Source organism: Danio rerio, chromosome 12 (genome assembly GCF_049306965.1).
Source record: "Danio rerio strain Tuebingen ecotype United States chromosome 12, GRCz12tu, whole genome shotgun sequence".
NCBI classification, from domain to species: Eukaryota; Metazoa; Chordata; class Actinopteri; order Cypriniformes; family Danionidae; genus Danio; species Danio rerio.
Genome location: NC_133187.1, coordinates 32,609,727 through 32,634,785, shown reverse-complemented (window position 1 = coordinate 32,634,785; position 25,059 = coordinate 32,609,727). Strand labels below are relative to the sequence as shown.

The 25,059-nt window shown below is 35.3% G+C and overlaps 1 protein-coding gene across 2 annotated transcripts; it reads right to left on the bottom strand.

Moving 5' to 3' along the window:
- Positions 1–514: 514 nt before the first annotated feature.
- slc35f3a (solute carrier family 35 member F3a) lies at positions 515–23,871 on the bottom strand. 2 transcript variants are annotated; one of them, XM_068224643.2, is made up of 8 exons: positions 20,572–20,743; positions 20,133–20,347; positions 6,974–7,313; positions 5,404–5,623; positions 4,898–5,023; positions 4,606–4,798; positions 4,415–4,504; positions 515–1,676 (listed from the first exon to the last, which is right to left on the bottom strand). In XM_068224643.2, the coding sequence occupies exons 1-8, from the start codon at positions 20,616–20,618 to the stop codon at positions 1,429–1,431; spliced, it is 1,479 nt and encodes a 492-aa protein (XP_068080744.2). In that variant the 5' UTR covers positions 20,619–20,743; the 3' UTR covers positions 515–1,428.
- Positions 23,872–25,059: the final 1,188 nt, after the last annotated feature.

Genomic DNA, 25,059 nt, shown 5'->3' with positions numbered 1-25,059 from the left:
GATTTGAGTTTGATTGCAAACTCAATAATGTGTTATTGCATTAAATAACCTGTAGTTGATCATTAGTGTGATCCATGAAAAGAGGAACACAACTTGTAATGCGGAAAAAAAACTGCAATACAATCATTTCTTTTTGCACATCAAAGATAAAATTTGGAGCTTATTGCGGGACGAAATCAGCTGATATTTGGCAGCTTCATCAAGGGTTGATTGCTGAATGTGCTGTTACAGCCTAGAAAGCAAATGTTGTCAGGGCTTCGAGAAAATCGTTTTTTTTTTACTTTCATCCCATGTTACGCTCTCCCCTACTTAAGTAATTTAAGTAAAATATTGGTTTATTCTGTAAACTCCTGATGAATATTTTTTTTTAAAAGTGAGATTTTGATAATGAATGAAAATCCAGTTTTCAACTTTAATTTTTATATTTATTTTTTTAGACAACACAATACTAATAGTTACCTTCAAAACCATTAAGAAATTAATAATTTGGTTGATTAAAAAAAAATCACAACAATTACAACTATTTTTTATTTTGAACATTTGTCATAATATAGAATTGTTTTAATATAATCCTTATAATATTTTTTCTTGCGACAGTATGCATGAGATACACATTGATTCTTGATTATTATTGCTATTGAGAAGTAACTAAAATCCTTACAAAGGTTTACATCAAGCCTTAATTCCACAGGAATATATGAACAAAATATTGCCACTGATAAAGATACAACATAGGAGATTAATCTGATGATGAATCAATAGCAATAGCCTTTCTTACAGATCACACAAGAGGCAATAACACGGGCATATACATATTAATGATATATAGACCCAGTGTGAGTATAGATGGGCTTATTCATTAGGAATATTTTTGCAGTGAATATATTGGCAAATATACGGTAACACTTTAGTTTAGGTCACAAGTCATGCTAATAACTACTGGTTTATTACCTGTCTATTATTAGGATATTAGCCGTTTGTTAAAGGATGATCTTATTCTGCATCCCTAATCCTACCCAAAACCTAAACCCAACTTCTACCCTACTAACTATTAATAGGAAAGCAGCCAATTAGTCATTTATTACGCTTGTAGTGTTAGTTCATGGTTTGTTAATACTGTGAATTGTGACCTAAAGTGTTACCAAATATACTTCAAGCGGCAATTAAATATACAAATTTCCAAACTCACATGGTTGTGCTTAAAAAAATAACTTACTCATCATTGACAGTACAGAAACAATCAAATCTTAAAGCTTTGCATAGAATTAGTCAGTTTTCTAATATTCTAGGGATAGCACCTTCCTTTATTGATATTTCTCCGCGTAGTTATTCCCATTCAATAACTTGATGCGCATCATGTATGTCCAAGAGAGTCATTAAAGGAGTTGTTTTCCCATACGAAGCTCGTGGATTGAATCAAACGGGGATTCAGCGGACACCGGTAGTTTTGGAGTTGCAGTTTTTGGCCTCTCTGGGTCGTATGTGAAGCGTCTCTGAGTGTTTGTCTCTGGCGCTCTCTTGTGGTTGTCTTCGGCTGTGCAGGATTGATCGCAATTGCGGCAGGCACTGGTCCCAGTCCTCGGGCAGCAGGAGCAAAAGAAAGCCCAGACAGATGATGGATACCGCAATGACGCGCACGCTGTTGAGCTGGATGTCATACATGTAGCGATCTATGACTAGAGGATGGAGTAGATACAGTATATTACGTTTAAATAATCTAATTAATGATTACTATTTAAAAAAAAAGAAAGATTTATTTGCACTACCATTCAAAAAGTCTAGGGTTAGTAGTAATTGTTGGTAGGATTAATACTTTAACATTGTAAAACTGAATCATCATTTTAGAATATTTCTTAAAGATCAAGTGATGCTGTAAAATGCATTATTGCTGCCAAAAACATCAATAGTATCTGGATGCAACCTTTATGATGCAAGCTGAGATTGCATCACTCGGCGATGCAATGTCAGACACAATGCACTCAATGGAGTGAGTGACGTCACTGTGACGGGTGGGGTAAGCGCATTAAAAAGCATTGGATGCAGCTCAGATTGCACTGCACCAGGTCTGCATCTAGACCCCTCTCAAAAACATGCTTCACCATCATAGTATTAAAACAGTCAATATTTGTATGAAGGGTTGCCGCTGGCCGCCACGGGCCCTCTGACAAGTTGAAAGTGAGGAGAGGGGGGGTTGATGTATGGGGTTGGGATAATGTCTCTGGGTAACATTTTCTAATAAGATATTAGGTAATGTTAAATAATGCATTTACTAACATGAACAAACAATGAACAATACATTTATTACAGTATTTCTTCATGTTAGATAGCACTGGTTAAAGAAAATGCAGTTGTTCCAAGTTCAACATTAACTAGCATGAATTTGGATGTTAATAATGCATTAGTGAATGTTAATTAATATGATTTGGTAAATTCAAGAGTTCACACTTAGCTGATGTGTGATTATTAGCTTGTTTGGCATGCTGTCCTGGTAGAGTTCCCTGAGCTTATAAGATCCTCGAGCCCTGGGCTCCCCTTGGGTTTGCAGGGCAAGAGGGGTGATTGAGCTCAGGTAGATCTCGAGAACTCCCTTATTGTTTATGGATAATGACGAATTGCTTGATGGAAAAAATACTGTTGGATAGAGACTTGACTATGGTGCCAATTTGGGTCAGTTAATTTACTTATGAAGCATGTCTTTGGATGGTGGGAGGATACAGGGGAACCTGGGGGAAACCCACACGAGCACGGGGAGATCATGTAAACTCTGCACAGAAAAGTTGACTGGCCTAGTAAGGATTAAGAAAAAAAAAAGGAGGAATAGGGGAGGAAGGGGGATTTTTCAAGACGAAGATGACTGTGGTATGAAGGCTATGGTTATTTATAGTGACTTAGGAATCGTCTGATTGGAGAATCATGTATTAGCGAATGTGGGTCCAGTCGTGGTGCATTATAAGCACGTGATCCTCTTGAAATTAGTTTATAAATAAACTTTTCTTATAATTTTTCAATTATAAAACATAAACTATGATTAATAAATGGTGTACAAGTATTGTTCATACAGTAATTCATTCATGACATGTTAGTAAATAGATTAACTGATGAAACCTTATTGTAAAGTACAGTATGATAAACTGTATTTTATAAATGCCTTGGTGGGCATTTTTTTTCCCAAAACACCAATAAGAAATAAATATATAATAAAATATTTACTTAGTAGCCATATTCTTTTAAAAAAGTTTAATAAAAAAAAAATGTATTCAGTAAAAGTGAATGGTGACTAAAAAGTTGTCCAAATAGAGTTCCAAGTTTTCACATTCCACTAAATTTATCTTATTTTCTTGATGAGAAAAATGCATTAATCCTGGTTTGGCATGACATCAGGCTAAATGTGAGTTGTTGTTTTTTTGGGGAGAAAAAATATGCAAAATTGCACAAATAAAAAACACAGTAACTTAAATTTTTGCACATTTATAGTAAATGTTTTATTTACCTTCCTGTCATGTTCACCTCCCGCCCCTTTAGTGTTCCCCGTCAAAATTGACCATTGAAGCGCTCTCTTTAACTGCTCTTAAATTGCTCAAAAAGCATTTTCCACCACCAAATATTTATTCAACATTCTTTAGCTGTGAACAATTTCAACTAGTGTTTAACATGAATTTATAGAATTAGACATAAAACAAATGCAGTGAAAATACAAATAGACTGAAAATGTTTACAAAAACTCATGTATGAGAGAGTGAGTTGGGGTGGTGTGGTGTGTATGGGAATGTTTTCTGTTTGATGGTTAAATATAGTCTGAATACCCATTTATTTCCTATGGCCATCAATTTTGACAGGGAACACCACAGGTGTAACAAGGTTGATTAAAACACTCAAAATTCAATGAAAGAGGTGATCACTTTTATATGTTCAAGTACATAGTGTGGAGGATATCATAAGGCCTTAAGGCGGGGGTGTCCACACTCGGCCCTGGAGGGCCAGTGTCCTGGAGAGTTTAGCTCCAACCCTAATCAAACACACCTGAACCAGCTAATCAAGCTCCAGCTAGATATACTAGAAACTTCCAGGCAGGTGTGTTGAAGCAAGTTGGAGCTAAAGTCAGCAGGACACTGGCCCTCCGGGACCGACTTTGGACACCCCTGCCTTAAGGCAATCAGATGTGAAACACTGTGTTTTAAGTTGTAAATCAGTCAGATTTGACCTGAACACAACTGGAAGGTTAGTTTATTAATTATTTAGTTTGTTTACAATTTTTGCAGATTGATAGCTCCCAGTCACCACTCCTAATCAATAGAAAAGAGCAACACTTATATGCTTTCAGATGTAAAAACATAAAGCTTAGTAAATAATGATCAGATACAATTTTGATGTAACTTTCCCTTTAAAATCAGCAACTGGTTCCAGTATGACTTACCAGCATTGACCGGCACACTGAGGACAACACCCAGAGAAATCAGAGTAGGAAGTGTTATCAAAACACCACAATTCAACAGGAAGTTGAACACTAGGAGTGCAACCAAAGAAGAATGTTATTATGACATTATAAGAGGAGATAACAAGCTTTTAGGATTTACCAAGTTTGTGTATTTGTGTCCATCCTCTTACCCAGTAGTAAAGCAGACATGCCACATATGCTTGACCAGGGTAAATCTCTAGGTGAAATGAAGTCCTCTGCCCCAGTGAGCAGCAGTATGAGAGGTACAGCGCTAATGAAGATCAAATTAGCTCCGCCGAGAATGGTAAGATACACCGCCGCTTCACCCAGCTTCGCACTACCCAAAACAAGCTTGAAAAGAACCTGAAGAAACACATAATTGAATGCTCATTATAAACATCACTGGTCAGTACTGTATGACACTGAAAAATGTGTTTGTTTTGCTTAATAATCATCTCTTACTTTGTAAATAGCTGCTGTAGATGCAGACCCAACGACAAGTGAGATGCCGATCACAGAGTAACTGTGGAAACCGTCGGCATATGTCATCATAACAATCCCACCGATGGCTAAAACGGCCGCCACAATCTGAGATAGAATACAGATAATCAATGGATGAAATGATAAAAATAAACAATGACGAAATAAACAATGGATTCTATGATGAGAATACAGATAAACACCAACAACTTTATAATAACAAAGTAACACTTTACTTGAAGGGGTGTTCATAAAACTGGCATGAAACCTTCATAATCATTACTTGATACATGTCATGGATATGAATTAGATTTCATGAATTGCAGTGTCATTCACTCAGTGATGCAATGCAAAGATGACACTTTGTTATGACATAATGGGGGGATTTTAAAATTTTATTAACAAGTTTGTTATTACCTTAAATTATACTAAAGGATCATGCTAAATTAAAACTGAACCACAACAAAATAATTTTGACATATTCTCACCCTTACTCCCATGAAGCGATCCCGCAGGACAATCCAGGATATGAGGAAGACAAAGGCACGACTGCAGCAGAACAGCGCACAGGCATCAGTGGCAGGGATTCTGCGAAGGCCTTGCAGGTATAAGTAGCTGGTGAGAGTCCACAAGACTCCAAAGGGAGCCACGCGAGAGAGCAGCATCTTCAGAGACAAGCCGTCATCTCCCAGAAACTGACAACACTCTCTGTTGTGAATCCACACACATGCAGATAAGAACTTTTTTCCCTTAGACATGAAATCCTCTAATTAGATGCACATAAGACCTAAAACATTTCTAATGGATGGCAAATGGATTTTCAGGGTGGCTTTGTCCCTATCACAAGTGGAAAATGCTTTTTACATGACATTAACAAATGAAGCCTTACTGTTCAGTTAATAAACGAAAGGGCTTTACAGTAGATAGTCAGAATTTTCAGCATCGTAAGTCAGATTAACTTATGATCATTAAATAATGATTATGCTTAAAAATAAACCATCTGTCAAGTGTTTATTATTCGCTGCTGTGAAATACAGCAATCTGTATATTCTTGAAGTGCACAGTAAAAATTTTAATAATAAACAACTATTCACCTTATTTTGAAGTGCCCATGATATCAATGTCATGCATGTTCATTACCATAATATATTGAATTATTGAATATTGGCATGTCAAAACAGGGTCTAATGTTTTGAATTTGTCCACATTCAATAATTTTCAGAGGCAGACTAAATAACTCACCTGATTTGCTTTTGTAAAGGAAAAAAAATTAGAGCTGAATACATTCAAACAATTACATAAGACTTTCCATCCGACCTAAAGTGTTTGGGAACATGTTTTGAGAAAGAGCGCTGAAACAACGTTTTAAGGCTTTTCTGCGTTGTACCAAAACATACACATTATGAAAATTGTATCTGTATATCCACATTCAATTAAACTGCTTGCTTTCTTAAAGTCGTGCAACATGGATTTGTTCATCCAATAATGTTTGCACATTAGCACTCCAGTAAAGGTGCTGTCAAACGTGATAAAATGAGGGAATTGTCTAAATGAAATCTGAACACAAGTGGTCACAAAAAGACACATTTGATTGCATGTCAATACCTGAAAAAAAAACATCACTGAAAACACGAGTGGAAAATAAGAACTTTAAGAAATATTCACTATTTAAACTCAATAAAATTGTCCAATTTGAACCCAAACCAGTGAAATTATATTTTTTGTTGAACTACACCTACTTCAGAAGTGCAGCTTAGCACAAAAGACAACCTTTAAAATAAGTATGCTGTGCTGAACTCATAAAAAAGCAAGATGCCATGGGACATTGTTAAGAAAATGAGGTTGGGGTCAAGTCCTCTATCTGAGCAGCCCAGCGCAACAAAACTGCAAAGTCAACAGTCACTCTAGTTCTGCAAGCCAAATTGAGGTGTCTGCATAAATCCAGACTATTACAAAGTGCAGCACTTTTGCAAATACTTCTTATTTTGGCATGCAGTGAATTTCAGTATAGAATCCGAAAAAAAATATATCTCCTTGTATGAACACAACCCATCTCACCTAAAGCGCTGTCTGGGGGTCTGTCTGTCCTTGCTCCAGCACAGGTGACCCAGGTAGTAGATGGGGAAGATGGCACAGTTCCAGGAGGTGGAGAACCAAGTGAGGGTGAATGGGATATTCAAGCGTCTAACAGTTATTTTGGCCAACTGAGTGCTTCCTGACCAAGACATGCAGATGCAGATGACCATAGCGACACCCCACAGTGCTCCGCGTAGATGTACCGCAGTCAAATGCAAACAGCAGCGGAGCCTCTGCAACCTGTCTGCACAATCTGATAAGGCTGTCCCAGAATGACCATCCACCTTCACTTCCACCTTCTCACTGCTGGACTGCTCCTCCCCTGCAGATACACACAATGTTGTATAATACAAAGTCATAAGCATAAACTACAGGCATGCAAACGCATCGTCGCCTCTCTTCTTTCAGCTATAAACTTTCATGCAGTGCTACTGGATAAATCTGCATAACAAAGCTGGTGCTGACAAAGCTGAAATCCATTACATGAGCAATTTAAGTACCTTTGTAATGTCTCAATGTATAACTTGAACTAAGATTTTTTTTTTTTGTAACATAAATTGCAGAATAAAAGTATCATTTCTTTTGTTAAAATACTATTAAAATAAATACACATTTTTAAGCTGTCACCACACATCTGGAGTTTACACCTGAAAAGTATAGGTGATATAAGAATATTATATATAATTCAGGTTTAGACAATTTTGTCTTTTGTTTTTATTTATTATTTACGAAAAAAACTCTCACCTACCGGACAGTGACCTTTAAGTTGAAAGTGATATACATAGGCTCGGTGATCTTCCCAAAATATATATATTATGATCTTACAACACACATCCCTTATTTACAATCTGAATCCAAAGTCCAGTGAATAGAGGAATTACCATTAACCTATGTCAAACGGGTTCCCGGTTGCAAGTAGAGAATGGTTGCAATAGCAAACATGTTGTGTTGTGTGCTAGGATGCCAAATTCAAAGTCCGAAAATAGAAAACTTAACTTTTACTGTACACCACACTGCTTTTAATGCCAACCGTAGACGTCTTTGGCTAAAAGGGGGCTGAATGAAGTGATGGCCTAACTGAAAATATTCGACTCTTCAGTTTTCATATCAGGTAAGTTCACGCTATGCTGAATCATACACATTACCCGTTTTTGATCGCAGCAATGATTTTAGCAAAAACAGTTATATATGGTTAATTAAACTGCGAACACTGAATACTTAAAATGAAATGTAAGTTCACATACCCTGCCATACAGGTGCAGTTCCCTGTCAGAATACAGTTGTTTTGCTTGTTGGTGATTACCCAGGGGTTGTACAGCTCAGTCTTTTTTTCCTTGTCTTTGGCTAGGCAGAACCTCGGTTTCTAGCACTAAGTTTTGAATCTGGTAATTATGGAACATTATTTCTTACACATGACCACACAGAACAAAATTGTTGGCATCCAAAGACTAGTAGGCCTTTAACTTCTCTCTTGTAAAAACACTTGGAGCTTCAATGAGATTGCATATTTCAGGCTGGATGCTTGGCCATTTCGTCTTATCCAATATCAGATGTCATTCCTTCGCTGTAAATGCTAGTGCTCCGGTTTTTTTCTGCAACCTCGGTGTGCGCATCTTTAATTTTTACAAACATGGTAATTCATCTATACTTTGCCAGTTTTCTGTCAATATATATATATATATATATATATATATATATATATATATATATATATATATATATATATATATATATACAGTAGGTGAGAGTTCAAAGTGACTATTACCGCCGCGTCATATACCGCTGCCGTTTGAAATAGGAGCCGCTTTGTTTTTAGTGTATGACCGCAGTTTGTGAATGAGCCGCCAGGGGGCGCAAAGGGACGGGATGCGAACCGACAGAAATAGCCCACACAGCAGCCTTAAATATGCTATGTGCTTGTAAATGAGATTAAACAATAAGTCAAAGCATTATAATTCCTTTATTAATCATTTAAAATTTGTTAACACGAATTATTGCTATTCTAAACTTTTTAGGTGCAAAGAGGATTCTTTTTGAAAAATAGAATTGAATAAGTTAAAGACAACTAATATGAAAGCACAAACATTCAGTTCAAATATTCTAAGTATGCCTAAATTAAAAAATTAAAGCAGTCTTTTAGCCTAAATGTAAAGAGATTTTCAGTGTTTGCTATTTTGGTAGGACTAACACAAGACCTTTTCATTTATGTTTTAATTTACCTTTTTATTTACATTTTCGTTGTTGATTATATTTTACTATTTAATTTTATGTCACAATTAATGTACATAATAATAAACGAATAATGAAAAATAATAAAAATAGGCCTTATGTATTTAAGGACATGTGGTGAAACACTAAGAAACGGTCAGGCGCATGGTCTAAAGAGCTTAAGTTGAATACTGCTTCATAAAATAATTTTGCCGCAGGACATATCTAGCAGGTTTATTTTTAATAGTTTTCAGTTATTTTTTTTTTGTTTCAAAACAACAATGTTCTCTTTAAAGTTCTCTATAAGTATAACTGTTGTTTTGTTTTTTTTACTTAATGGCCTAGTATGTTTTGTATTTTAATTTCAATTTCAGTCACCTTGCATATGCATTTGAAATATAATGCGCGCATAACCGCGGAAAGAAAAAAAAACTGTCAAAGGTTAGAGCGAATTCATCAAAAGGTCGCATTCTGCTTTCACTCTCCCCAAAAAATGCTCTGGGCTGCGTTTCCCGATAACGATTGATCTTAGCACTTAAGAGCGTTTTCTACGAGTCATTTTGCGAACGTTCGTTATTGTTTCACGTGCGTTTCCCAAAAATGCACTTAACACAATTGCACGTAGCCCAGCTTTAAGTGCAACTTAGGAGTCGCTATCCGTTTGTTAAGTGCTGAAATGTCACGCTATAGAATGGCTCGTTATTGTTGCACATGTTATAGCAATCCATATAATTCTTCTTCTACTTGTGTGAATGTATATTCAACTCGAATAACATAAAAAAAAATATTTTTGAGCCAGTTTAAAAACATAAATTAACTGGAAATGTCGTACTGTAAAAACACTGTCTTGCTCCAATCTCGCATAAAACTAATTCTAACAGTCCTTGCCGGAAATGACATCAGCATCATTTTCGATATTTATATGAAACCTTAATTAAGTAGAATTATTTATCAATTTCTTTATCAAAAATTGCTTATCTCACATCAAAATAAATAAATAAGTAAATAAATAAATAAATAAATAAGCTCTTACATTTATTTTTGAAAAGTTTAGCCTAATTATTAATTATTATTATTTGTATATTGAATTGTGTAATGTGTAGAAAATATAAATGAATAGAGATATACGTACAAATAAAATGAATAATGACTTTGAAGAGAAGTAAATTGTAGGTGCAATTTGCCGGTTGTCCAGCAGGTGCCCTCATAACTCTGTCTCCTTACGATGCACTTAAGGCTTTACGATTACTCCAGAGCACTCGTAGATCCACTAAGATTTTCAAGTGCTACTTAAGTTACGATGCTTTTGGGAAACAGACCGTAATATTAAGATCAGTCGTACGATCATTTCTACGAACTTCTTAGGCTTACGATGCTTTTGGGAAACGCAGCCCTGGGCTGCGTTTCCCAAAAGCATCGTAAGCCTAAGAAGTTCGTAGAAATGATGATCTTAATATTACGGTCTGTTTCCCAAAAGCATCGTAACTTAAGTAGCACTTGAAAATCTTAGTGGATCTACGAGTGCTCTGGAGTAATCGTAAAGCCTTAAGTGCATCGTAAGGAGACAGAGTTATGAGGGCACCTGCTGGACAACCGGCAAATTGCACCTACAATTTACTTATCTTCAAAGTCATTATTCATTTTATTTGTACGTATATCTCTATTCATTTATATTTTTGTCCTATTAGCAAATGCACATCAGGTGGGGATAATTAGGCTAAACTTTTCAAAAATAAATGTAAGAGCTTATTTATTTATTTATTTATTTACTTATTTATTTATTTTGATGTGAGATAAGCAATTTTTGATAAAGAAATTGATAAATAATTCTACTTAATTAAGGTTTCATATAAATATCGAAAATGATGCTGATGTCATTTCCGGCAAGGACTGTTAGAATTAGTTTTATGCGAGATTGGAGCAAGACAGTGTTTTTACAGTACGACATTTCCAGTTAATTTATGTTTTTAAACTGGCTCAAAAATATTTTTTTTTTATGCTATTCGAGTTGAATATACATTCACACAAGTAGAAGAACAATTATATGGATTGCTATAACATGTGCAACAATAACGAGCCATTCTATAGCGTGACATTTCAGCACTTAACAAACGGATAGCGACTCCTAAGTTGCACTTAAAGCTGGGCTACGTGCAATTGTGTTAAGTCCATTTTTGGGAAACGCACGTGAAACAATAACGAACGTTCGCAAAATGACTCGTAGAAAACGCTCTTAAGTGCTAAGATCAATCGTTATCGGGAAACGCAGCCCTGTTTGAACGATTTAATTATTATCATCGTAACCACTATATAATTATTTAAACTTTCTCTGGTGTTTATTGTTTTTAGAAAATATCTAAAATCTTTAAAAAAAAAATATCTTGTAAAATGAAAGTTTAATTTGACTTTAACGGTTTCATTTATGTACGCTACATAGACCTATACCTAAACTGTTATAGCTTGCTTTTGCTTGTTTTATATTGGTTTATTTATTTAATGCGGTTTTATCCGATAATAATTCTTTAAATTATATTTTAATATGGCTCAGGCAATTTTTTCAAGATTTGACACTTGTTTTGAGTCTACAAAAGGGGACAGGTAATTTGTAAAGATTTATGTCTTTCTGTTGTCTTTAATATGGTGTATAGATTATTATGCGTTATTGAAACATCAAGGGGACGCAACAAAGTCACTTATAAATTAAAATTGTATTATGCAACAGCCTTTAAAACGGAAAGGGCGATTATAAGCAAAAAGACCTCAGCCTATAAGGTTAGATGTTTTATTTCCCTTATTTATTTATTTATTTATGTGTTTGACGCATGTAACTCGTGTGCGATCGGTGTAATGACGGCAAGCCATCTTTCCCAGACTCGGGGCAAAAAAAAAGTGTTATAAAAATAAAGTTGCCGCAGGACATAAACGAAGTCCTGCAAGTTTAGTTTTAATAATTTAGTTCCAGTTCTGTTCAGTTTTTTTTTTTCTCAAAACGTCTGTTCTTCTTTAAAGTAAAATTTTAGTTTTTTGTTGTTGTTTTTTTTACTTGTAATGGCTCAGTATCTCAATATATATATATATATATATATATATATATATATATATATATATATATATATATATATATATATATATATATATATATATATATATATATATATTAATAAACTTCACAGCCACAAATATAAATAACACAACTTGCGGGTGCAACCAACAAGGGTTGTGCATTTTAGTTTAACTTTTTGAGCGTTATAAGCAGTTCGGTGTTAGTTTTTATATCAAACCGAAACTAAACAGCGCATTCTCTCCGCGTCCTCGTTCATAACCAGCTGGACACACGCTGCTGAGGCAAGCAGGAGAGATAGCCTACTCCGTCATTCATAATCTTAGCTGATGTATCTGAGTCGAAAGAATATATTAAAGAGGAATGTTCTTTTAACAGTCCCGATACGTTTAATCTTTTTATTTTTTTTTTTATTATTTTTTTTCCTGTCATTTCTCTTCATCAAATTATTTTTTAAGCTGCTTGATTATGTTAAAACAGAAAGCAGAGCCCGTCAATTGAGAGCGATGCATGTCATGTGTTGCATAATTGCCTTTTTTCCTGTGCGTGCATGATCAATTTCTGATCCTTTTTTGCTCGGGCTCTCACACACAACCTTTATGTCTGCTGTGTCTTTAATATGGTGTGTAGATTATTATGCGTTATTGAAACATCAAGGGGGACGCAGCAAACTTATAAATTAAAATTGTATTATTTTATGCAACAGCCTTACATTTAAAACGGAAACATAAGGGCGATTATAAGCAAAAAGACCTCAAGGCTAGATGTTTTCTTTCCCTTTTTTATTTATTTGTTTATGTGTTTGGCGCATGTGTGCGATAGAAAAACTAGTGTAATTACGGCAAGCCATCTTTCCCAGACTCGGGGCAAATTCTTCCTTTCCTTTCACTCCGTCCCGAAGCCATCCACTGCGTAAAACATATGCTGGATAAGTTGACGGTTCATTCCGCTGTGGTGATCACAGACTAATAAAGGGACTAAACCGAAAAGAAAATGAATGAAGAATGAATGAATAAATTAATAATAATAAAATAAAAATAAGGTAATAATCTTTAAACACAAATTCCGCGTAAGCGACCTTTTTATTTTTAGAGATGGTACATTTGAATTGCCTCTTCCCACTTCCCCCACCTCAAAATTGAAAGTTGCAAAGAGAACTATAGCTCATTTACACCTTTATGTCTTAGCCTCAATAGCAAAGAGCACAGCCCATTCACACCTCAACACAGAGCAAGTTTAGCGGAAGAATTTCAAATCAGAATCACGCAGATGAAGCACACCAGCAACTACTTTCATGAAACTATTAAATGTGTATTGTCATAGATTTGCTTATTTGCAGCAGCTTTTTTTTGCGCAACAGAATTGCGGCGTTGGGAAGCCGTCAATGAATAAAAACAGGGTCAATAGTGAAATCGGCTTTTCATTGTATCCCTATTACCTATATCAATGCATTGAAGGCCTTTTATGGTGTCATCACGATAGAATAGCCTAAGTTATATTGAAATAATTTAAAGAACAAAGTTATAAAAACTCACATTACATAAATAAACAATTAAAAATATGTTTAGGTTGTCTTTTTTTAATTGCCCTCGTGATGATTGTGTGCTTTATCATTATGTGCGTTTTACTTATAACGTGATTCAAATGATGGATCTGCGACAGAGAAACTAGGGGTTTTGGGAAACATGCATCACTATATCCTTTTTTTCCCCAAACTGTGCATAGTTCAGCCGCATGTTACTGTACGTCTTTTTTTGGGAAAGCACCCCATGTCCGCTAGTGCCGCGCGCCTCTTTCTCTGGGCAAAAAGGAGTTGATTTTTAAAATATTAAATATATAGATTAATTAAATATTTAGCAAAAGAGACATTTATTTTATATTTTACTATGCATTTCATCTGATAGCCAAATCTTTATAGCTTAATTAAACACATGTTGTCAAAACCCACACATAGGCCTATTGTATGAAAATGAAAAGGGCATTTTTTGTTATTATTAGACTACTATTTATTTGTTGCCTAGGCTATTTTCACATTTTCACATTTGAGGTGCTTTATTGGCATGACAAGTAACTGTACGTTCGTTTTGCCAAAGCAGTGCAGCGTCGCGTCTCACAAACAAGACAAAAATTGGGGGTTGTTGTTGCGCGAGTACTGAAGAGCGGTGTTGACGTGGTGTTGTCAAGAGCGGTGTTGTTGCGCGCCTACTGAAGGGCGGGACCGAGGGTGTGCCGCGTCGCGGGGGCACTTTTGATCATTTTGGAAGGGCACTTTCTATCCAAGACTAAAAAGGGCATGTGCACTGCACAGGTTGAGCCCTATGTGTGCACGTGCCTGTCTCGGAGTATTAAGTGCACTTGATATGCAGCTCCTTCTCAATCAGCTGCTGAGGGCACAGCCGCTTGCCCACCGGCAGCCATGTCCGCTGCCCTCTTCTAACATGTTAGAAAATACTGCAAATCAAGCTGTCGGTATCTCCCCGCGGTTGAAATTGTTCGTTATTCGAAAAAAAAAAAAGAATAAATATCAGTGCGCAAGCTTTCTAGATTTATTTTAGGCCTATATTCAGCTGTTTTAATCTTGCAATTCTGATAACTTTTAGAGATAATGTCTGTTTTTATCAACTTGTCTGTCATTTATTTCTCATTTGCTACTTATTTTATTAATTTGTTGATGTTAATATACTACATATAGTCTTGTATATGCATCTAAAATCCTTTGGCATTCAAATTTGCTTTGAACTTGAAAGAGAGAAAGAATCTGATTTTACCCGTCAGAGCACATTGCATATGCCTTTTTTAATAACATTTATTTAACAAATATTTTAGCACATCGAAAGTAATTAAATTACCTGTCTTTTGATTAAAACCTTTATGCAAAAAAGATCAGAAAAAAAGGCAATATATGCGACATGACATCGCTCTCATGCCACGATTTGAGGATAAATTCGCTTTTAGGCGCTGCTTTGAATAAAATAAATCTATTAAAAAGCACATTAAAGACACTCATAAAATAAAACATTAATAAAGGAGTATCTTATGAAAAAACACCAATTGACGGGCTCTGCTTTCGGTTTTAAAAGAATCAAGCAGCTTTAAAAATATAATTTGCTGAAGAGAAATGACAGGGAAAAAAAGATTAAACATATCGGCACTGTAAAAAGAACATTCCTCTTTGATATATTCTTTCGACTCCGACACATCAGCTGATTATGAACGACGGAGTGTCTCTCCTGCTTCAGTAGCGTGTCCCGCTGGTTATAAACGAGGAGGCGGAGAGAATGCGCTGCTTAGTTTCGGCTCGATATATTTAATTAAAAACTAACACCGAGCTGCTTATAACACTCAAAAAAGTTAAACTAAAATGCACAACTCTTGTTGGTTGCACCTGCGGGATGCACAATGAACCTAACGCGCCATTATTTTAATTCTATATTCGTGAAGAATGAGCCAACCGCATATGCTAAGTCAGTCATGTTGGTCGGGACTCTCTGCTTTATAGCTTATTAGTTTATTACAATAATCACACTTAGCTTTGCCATCGTTCTTCACCACATATAGCCACTCAACACATCTTGCAGTCTATCTTTAATGTTTAGATTATTGAAGGTGCTATTGATGTTTTGAGAAAAAAAAAAGTTAATAGTACTGAAACTAAATTATTAAAAATAAACTTGCGGGACTTCGTTATGTCCTGCGGCAACATTATTTTTATTACACTTTAAGTGATCTGCTTGAGGTAGGTCACGTTTATCAATGGTAAGTTTTAGCCTAAGTTTACATCAATAACATAATGTGCATTGTCCTTTACCATACAAAAAAAGTAAAAAAAACAAACAAACATTTATTTATATAGCATTTATTTTTAAATGCATTAAAAAACAAGCGCATATCTTAGCCTTGAGTTTGTTCACACTCTGCCTGTATTAACATAAATGCTGTATTTTAATATAGCTAATTTTGATTAGCTTTAACTGACAGCCTTTTTTCTTTTTCCGCGGTAATGCGGCATTATATTTCACACGCATATGCAAGGTGACTGAATATGAAATTAAAATACAAAACTTACTGAGCCATTAAGTAAAAAAACAAAACAAAACAGTTATACTTTTAAGCAGAACATTGACGTTTTGAAACAAAAAAACGGAACTGAAACTAAATTATTAAAAATAAACCTGTCCTATTTTCATTATTTATTTATTTTCATTATTCGTTTATTATTATGTACTATAATTGAAACATAAAATGAGATAGTAAAATATAATCAACAGCGAAAATGTAAATAAAAACGTAAATTAAAAACATAAATGAAAATATCTTGTCTTAGTCCTATCAAAATAGCAAACTACATCTCTCTATATTTAGACTAAAAGACTGCTTTATTTATTTATTTATTTATTTATTTATTTATTTAAGACTACTTATTTGTACTGAATGTTTATGCTTTCACTTTAGTTGTCTTTCATTTCTTCAATTCTATTTTCCAAAACGAATCCTCTTTGCACTTAAAAAGTTTACAATAAACCAGGTAAACAAATTTTAAATGTAAGTTGAGGTGATCGCAAGTTCACAACTGTGAGGTGATGTGCTCTACCGGCAGAATAATCTATATTATTTAGCTGTTTTTTATATGTGCACGTTTAAGATTTGAGATAATAACATTGCCATGATAGTCAAAGAAATCAAAACATTATTTTCACCCCAACGCAATTTAATCGGGCACTGAAGGCTAATAACTCAATTCTTATATTTGCTTTTTGACTTCTCACCATGTATCTTTTCTGCAGCATAGTATAGTGTAAGAGCATGTCTATTACCAGAAAAAAACTAAATTAAAATTATATTTTAATTGAACACATCACATCACATACAGTAAGCTACGCCTACAGAACAGTCTGTTTAGCATTGTGAAAAGGCAAAGCTGAATATCTGTGGTTAAAGTGCCACCCAGCGGTCAAATGCTGCTGGCGCATCAAGTACCGCCGTCGCCGCGGTATGAATGGCGGCACAAGGAACACATTGAAGTAGTAACATCTGTATATATATATATATATATATATATATATATATATATATATATATATATATATATATATACTTTATTTCACAATTTTGACATTTATTCTCAGAACTGCAATATCTAATGCCAAAAAAATAAAGCCTTAAACTATAAATTAGCATCTGCTTGAAAGTCACAGTGCAGAGAGAGCATGACTATTCATTTGAGATATATAATATTTACTGTAATATAAAAAACAAACTATAAAAATATATTTTAAAAAGCCCTCAATAATTATGACAATTTCTGACAAAAAATATGTTTTTGAAACAAATTAAGATACAAAAACATTAGCAATGGGGCATGTTCGCCTCACAGCAAGAAGGTCGCTGGGTCGCTGGTTCGATCCTAAAACTCAGTTGGCGTTTCTGTGTGGAGTTTGCATGTTCTCCCTGCGTTCGCGTGGGTTTCCTCTGGATATTCCGGTGTCCCCCACAGTCCAAAGACATGCGGTACAGGTGAATTGAGTAGGCTAAATTGTCCGTAGTGTATGAGTGTGTGTGTAAATGTGTGTGGATGTTTCCCAGAGATGGGTTGCCACTGGAAGGGCATCCGCTGCGTAACAACTTGCTGGATAAGTTGGCGGTTCATTCCGCTGTGGCGACCCCAGATTAATAAAGGGACTAAGCCGACAAGAAAATGAATGAATGAATGAACATTAGCAATCTGCTGTGCATGGTGCTGAAGACACTGTACTGTAAAAAAGTTTCTTTAAGGCTGTTCTTTACTCCTTCATTTGTCTTTTTTTTTCAAGGCTATTAGATGGACATTTAGTATGTACAGGCTTGAACCTGGAGGACAGAACTGTCAGTACGAGGAGGACAAGGAGGCAGACAGACTGTCCCCAAACAACAGTCAGTCAACAGAACGAATGTCTCATTATCATAGACTGTGGTCTGATGGTTAATGTGATCCGAGTGCCAGCTCAGTGCTGCTCACATTGACCCGGATATCCGAAGGGGATGCTTCAGTGGTTAAAGACTTAGCCTTTAAAATCTATACTGTAATTAAGTATGATCTATCTACTGATCTATTAATAAAGATAAGCTGAACTGCGCACACTTAGGCACGTAAAATGACTTTACATAAAATACATACAGGCGACACAGTGGGTCACAGCAAGAAAGTCGCTGGTTCGAGCCCTGGCTGGGTCAGTTGGCATGTCTGTGTGGAGTTTGCATGTTCTCCTTGTGTTAGCGTGGTTTCCTCTGGGTGCTTCAATTTCCCTCACAGTCCAAAGCCAAGGGCTACAGGTGAATTGAAAAAGCTAAATTGGCCGTAGAGTATGCGTGCATGTGAGAGTGTATGGGTGTTTCCCAATACCCCATCAGGGATCGCCACAGCTGAATGAACCACCAACTTATCCAGCATATGTTTTACACAGCGATTGCCCTTCCAGCAGCAACCCATTATTGGGATATATATTATAATTCTCATACTCTTTACACTTGTATACATTGTAATGTATGAACTTTTTATCCTCTCTGCTATGTATGGTGCATTTTTGCAAAGACCCTGAATGTGCATGTTCTTCATGCTAAGATGCATTCAGTGGAGAAATGAAAATGAAAATTGAGAGAGACCTCGTCTGCCCCTGATGATTCAGCAAAAACGGCTCAGACTCAGTTACCTTCTCATGCATAGTAGAGTCACTGCCAGAGCTGCACATCATAACTCAGGCTGCATCGCTCAAATACAACAACAGATACATCAGGAGTCCCATTTCCTAAACACATATTTTCAGTGTGTGCAAAATGTTCTTGTTTATTGACTAATGCACAGTATATACATAAATAAAGTAACTACAAAGTCTCTTTGTCTACAAATGATCTGACTCAACGGTTTATAAACCAGATGATAGATTTGACCATTTGTGCCTGTGTCAACAGTATTCTTCAGTGTGGCCACAAAATAAATGTTACAGAGAGAGCGATTGTGCGTGGGGAAGTGGTGGAGCTCAGACTGATGCAGAGGTGTGAAGTTGGTGTATGATCAATGTGTTTACAAAATACAGCCGAGACATTCAACATTTCTCATAACATCTACCAAAGTCCCCGTTTACACATCCTAAAGAAATTGTTCATCCAAAACTCAAATATTATGTCATCCTTCACCCACCATTTACTCGTCACAAACCTTGCATGAGTTTCTTTTTTTTCCTGTTAAACACAAAATAAGTTATTTTGAAAAATGTTGGAAACCTGTAACCATTGACTTGCATAATATTTGCTTTTTCCTACAATGAAAGTCAATGGTTACTGGTTTGTAACATTCTTCTAAATGTTGTCAACTATCCCTTTAACATGTATCCTGATGGATTAGATCACAAGTAGATGAGAGAGACATTCATGATTGCCACTTTTGACCACTTTTCTAATTTTATAGAAGTTTCTTTTCTGATAACTGCAATACACTGACTGCTGTAGGTAGGACTGATCAGTTTGTTTGCTTGTTTGTGTGTTTATTTAGCATTTTTGTATAGTCTGCTATAATAAATAAATTAAATCGTAGATGTTTTTTCTTTTTTTTTCTTTTTTGCAGAAAGAAAAAATATTTTGATAACCATGCAATCTACTTCCCATTGACCTGCATTTTTTTTATTTACTTTGTACGTACAATAACGATGGGAAGCAAAACTGTATGGTTAACATCTTCATGGATGACAATCTTCTTTTTCAATGACATTAGGATTAGTAAATGATGACATAAATACATTTGATTGACTTTCCTTTTAAGGGTTTGGAACTATTTTAGGGTTCATGTAATTTTCCTTAATTTTTTTCGCTTATAAAACATCATACATTTAAGCGCAGTACCTCTGACAGATGCGCTCCAAGGCTCATAGCCATAGTAGCCAGTGATCCTCAGTATCCGCTCTTCTATGGAGGCATTTTGGATGTACTCGACGGATCTCGACGACTTTAACTCTTCATTCAGATCTTCATCAAGGACGAGGGACTTCAGCTGTCTGATCTGAGGACTGATATCTGACAGGCGGCGCGGACTCATGTCCGATGGCTTTCTCATTCCCCTGAAGTTGAAAAGACGCATCAAAACAGTATGTTAGCAGAAAAGTACAGTTGGACGTACCAAAATGCATGTAAACAAAGCTGCGACACGGCACTACTGCATTATGGATAACTGCAAAAGCACTTAAAATAGGTATTTCAATTCAACGAGCTGTTCGTGCGCGCGCTCCTTTTGATGACTGTATCCTAGTTTGTTGTTGTTGTTGTTTTTTTGCTAGCAACTCACTCTGACACAGAGATGTGCTGCTTCAGTCGACACTCTGATGAGCCCATTTTAAGAAGTGGCTTAAAAATCAAGCGTTTATAAATTGTACAATGTCAGAAGGGCATCCAGAACGCTGGGGCGGATGGAGATACGAAGACACGACCACCTGTGAACTCAATGCGCCTGCGCTAACGAAAACTCTTGATTATCCCAGTTAATATAAGCTTCGAGTACATCCATAATCTTTATCTTTTGATGGCATTTTCTTATCCACGTGGTATAATAATTGATCTTAAACATTTCATTTTTACAAGTCATTTAATTTAGCTCATCCAGTATGGGCGGAAATATTTAGTCTTAAGGACTGTTTCATAACTATTCTTTATCTGTGTCTACATTTTTACTAAGCATCCACATATCTACTTATAGCTATGGAAGAAAATGAAAAGTCCAATTGAGAATTCTCAATTCTCTGTCTCTCTGGATTTTCAATTTCAGGTCTAAAGTTTTGTAACACAACCGTTTTATTCATTACGCTACTGACATTTCTTCCAAATGTAATAGGCCTATATATATATATATATATATATATATATATATATATATATATATATATATATATATATATATATATATATATATATATAATAAAATTATTAATTTTTTTTTGCTTAAAAAAACAAAAAGGTGTGATGTTTATATTAATTTTCAAAGCATATGCTTGCTTTTTTAGGATGCACATTAACTTGTTTTTCATTTCTTCGGTGAAAGAAACAGGTAAATTGCAGCAAACACAGCAGCCCAGCACAGCCCATCTGTCTGGCACAGCAGAGATGGCAGTGCATGGCAGGAGGAAAAGAAGGAAACTGGCCAAAGGTGGATGAGGAAGGAAGTAGCTCTTGGAAGGTGGTAAGATTCCCAGGAAGAAAAAAATGCAATCAAAGCATTGAAGATTCAACATTAATCTCCTCCACTTAAGTGCTTTAATTAAAAATTTAGGACATGAAACTTGCAAATACTGTAAGGTGTCTACTTTAACATTTCAAATATATTTAGGAAGAATTAAATATGGATAAAATAAGGTTCCATCATCATTCAGTGAATTTGTGTATCAGATACTACTACTACTACTACTACTACTACTACTAACAATAATAATAATAATAAAAGTAACATCAATTTAGTAATTAATAAGTAAATAATATACATATAAATTACATGCTCATTCTGACCATTACTCATTAAAATAGATGATAGAATAATTGATCATACTTATTTTTATAGACTTTTAATCATAACAAAGCTTCTTGCTGACAAATGGGTGAAATTAGCTTAAGTTCGAAAGAGTAAATATTTAAAATGATAATTATGTAGCATTTTGGAAGCCATTAAATGTGTTATCAAATGACTCATATTCAAAATATGCCCATTTTTTAATATTTAAAACACTGTTTATTGAATTTTTACTGCGCCTTCAGTAAGTCACAATGTAGTAAAGTCTTTTTTTTTTTGCTCAACTAAATTAAAATAAATAGAATAAACAGATTCTATGTAATAAATTATACGTAATTCTATATAATAATCTATACAATAAAGTTATTACATTTGCATTCTTCATAAAAGGAATAATTTAAAAGTACATACATTTTTTTATTTAAATTAAGCCCACATAAATTGCTTGCAGTCAATTACCTAAAAAAAAAAAAGTTTAATTAAATTAATCTTTTTTTTTTCAGTGTAGCAAACCCCCTTTTGACTTTGACACAAAAACTAATGTTTTGCCTAAAAATTGAAAATTCAGAAAACTCTTGCTAGTTTAGTCCAGAATATAAAAAGCCTATATTTGCTAGTTACAGGATTGGGCAAAACTACATAGAAATGCATCTTAAAACAAATACCTTAAGTTTAAGTGTATCAAAATAAACTACAAAATACAGCAGCCACAAAATGTATCAAAATAAAATACAGTATTTTTGTATTTTAAAAATACTGCAAAATACTTTTGTAAAAGAGCATGATATCAGCCCCTTTACCATTAAACTGACGCTTCAATACTCAATGTAAAACATGATTTCTGAAAACTTTAGGTTAACTTTAATGTTGTCCGTTTTTGCAAATAAATTGTTGTGTCACTTTGACATCTTTAGGCAGACATCTTTCCTCATTTACTATACAGTGCAACTATACCGGCTGTTCATCTACTGGCATTTAAAACACCCTACAATGAAGTATTGTAGGAATTGCCACTGTAGGACTTAATTTTATGTTGTTTGTTTTAAAGAAAAAATATTTGGCATCAGCAATCCATATTATTTGTACATTATACTGTTTCTCTGAATATTTATTATTATTATTATTATTTTGGTTCTTCTTTAAATGGAAAAGTTAATAATGTTTAAAGCACCAATTAGAGGGTGCATTTATATGATGTAGACTTATTACAAAGTATTTTACAGTATTTTAAAAATACAAGACACTAAAGTATTTTGATACAAGGCATTTCCATTATCCCAATTAAATACAAATGACGTATTTGAAATACATGCGTCATAAATACTGCCCATCCAACTTGACTTAATACAATTCAGTCACAGAATAATTTTGTCCGTTAGTCATTAAAGTGCCACTCAGATTAGCGTAATGAAAAGTAAAAGTTGTACCTGTCTTTCTGAGGACCCTGTAGCTGTAGTGGAGTCTCGTCCTCTTTCTGCATTGCGCCGGCACATCATGTGTGGGGATTTATCCCTGCAGTGTGGCAGCTTCACGCTCCACAGCCAGTTTTTGAAAGATGGCTAGCAGTGGGGGTGTGAGCCACAGTCTGTATGTGTGTGTGTGTGGTGAGCGAACAGGACTTCATTGTAACTGGTTGGCACCTATCGATCGGAAGCAGCGTCTCTACCCCAGCACAAGCCTCAGTCTGGACCTGAGCTTAGCTAAGCAAAAACTTCTGACAGCGCCGTCAATACCCTCCCGTTGGAAAACACCATGGGGAGAAGCCATGAGGTCTGCCCTGCATATGCTTAACTTCAAATTGAGCTTGGCACACACTGTAGCGAGACCTGACATCTAATGAAGCTTGGATAAACACAGGCCATGGGAGAGGGAGTTTAATTGAAAAATCTTGGGTGAGAACTGTCGAAGCGCTCTGGTGGAGATTATTCGCATTTATCAAGGACGATCCAAAGGCAAAGGCAAAAGGAGACGTTTATATATAACACCTGCGGTGTTCAATAGTTGGTTCACTTGAAGGGGAGCTGGAGGGTAAGATGACCGCAGGTGGCACCAAATCTCATCTCAGCATATTTAATGAATAGAGGCGGTTTTGCTAATTTCGTCATCTCAATGTTTGTGGGATTTACTGTAGTCTTTTTTTTTTTTTTTTTTTTTTTTTTACAGTTTTGATGTTAACAGAGCTCCATTTGTGTCTGAAAATAGTAATCCGTGACTTATAATATAAAGACTCTTCATTCGTTTATTCATTTACTTTTTGGCTTAGTCCCTTTATAAATCTGTGGAACGGAATGAACTGTCAACTTATCAAACATATGCTTTACGCAGCGGATGCCCTTCCAGCTGCAACACATCACTGGGAAACACCCATACACACTCATTCACACACATACACTACGGACAATTTCGCTTACCAAATTCACCTATACCTCGTGACTTTGGACATGTGGGGGAAATCGGAGCACCCTGAGGAAACTCACATGAACATGGGGAGAACATGCAAACTCCATAAAGAAATGCCATCTGACTCAACCAAGACTTGAACCAGCGACATACTGCCCGTCATTTACACTAAAGTAGATCTAATCAAAAATGTTATTCTTCAGTTGAACACAAAACAAGATAATCTGAAGATTGTTAGAAAAAGCCGTCACTGATCCATATTAGGAAGTGAATGGCAGTTAAACATTCTTCAAAGTATCATCCTTTGTGTTTAACAAAAGAAAGAAGCTCAAATAGGCTTGGAACAAGTGTATAATGAAGTAAATAATGATAGAATTTTCCCAGAAACTATAACTTCTAAAATAAAAAAATAAATAACAACAATAATAAAAAAATCATAAAACAGATTTATTTGTGGATAATCATGCTTTAGATTTTTACCTTTAAACAGGATTGTATTACTATAGTATTGGGATGTGACAAGATTTTGTTAGACGAGATCTCGCGAGAATAAATCACGACAAGGTGAAAAGATGTCTCGTGAGTTGTGATGTTATGATGGAGCGAGTGGATAAAATTATCATTGAAGACTGGAGACAGGATTGCAATTGAACATTTGAACCACAAATCAAGCGCTTTGAACAAATCTGGAAATCCAGGGTGGCCTCGGAGTTGCATGTCACTTTTGCTTGGGCGGGTGTGACGTAACTGCTTTTTTTATTCATTGGAGTTCAGCTACTGTCGCTTCCTACAGACGCTACAACTGCACCCACACACATTAACCATAGTTCATAACCATGCAATGGAATAGCACTTTAGATACACTGAAAGTCATAA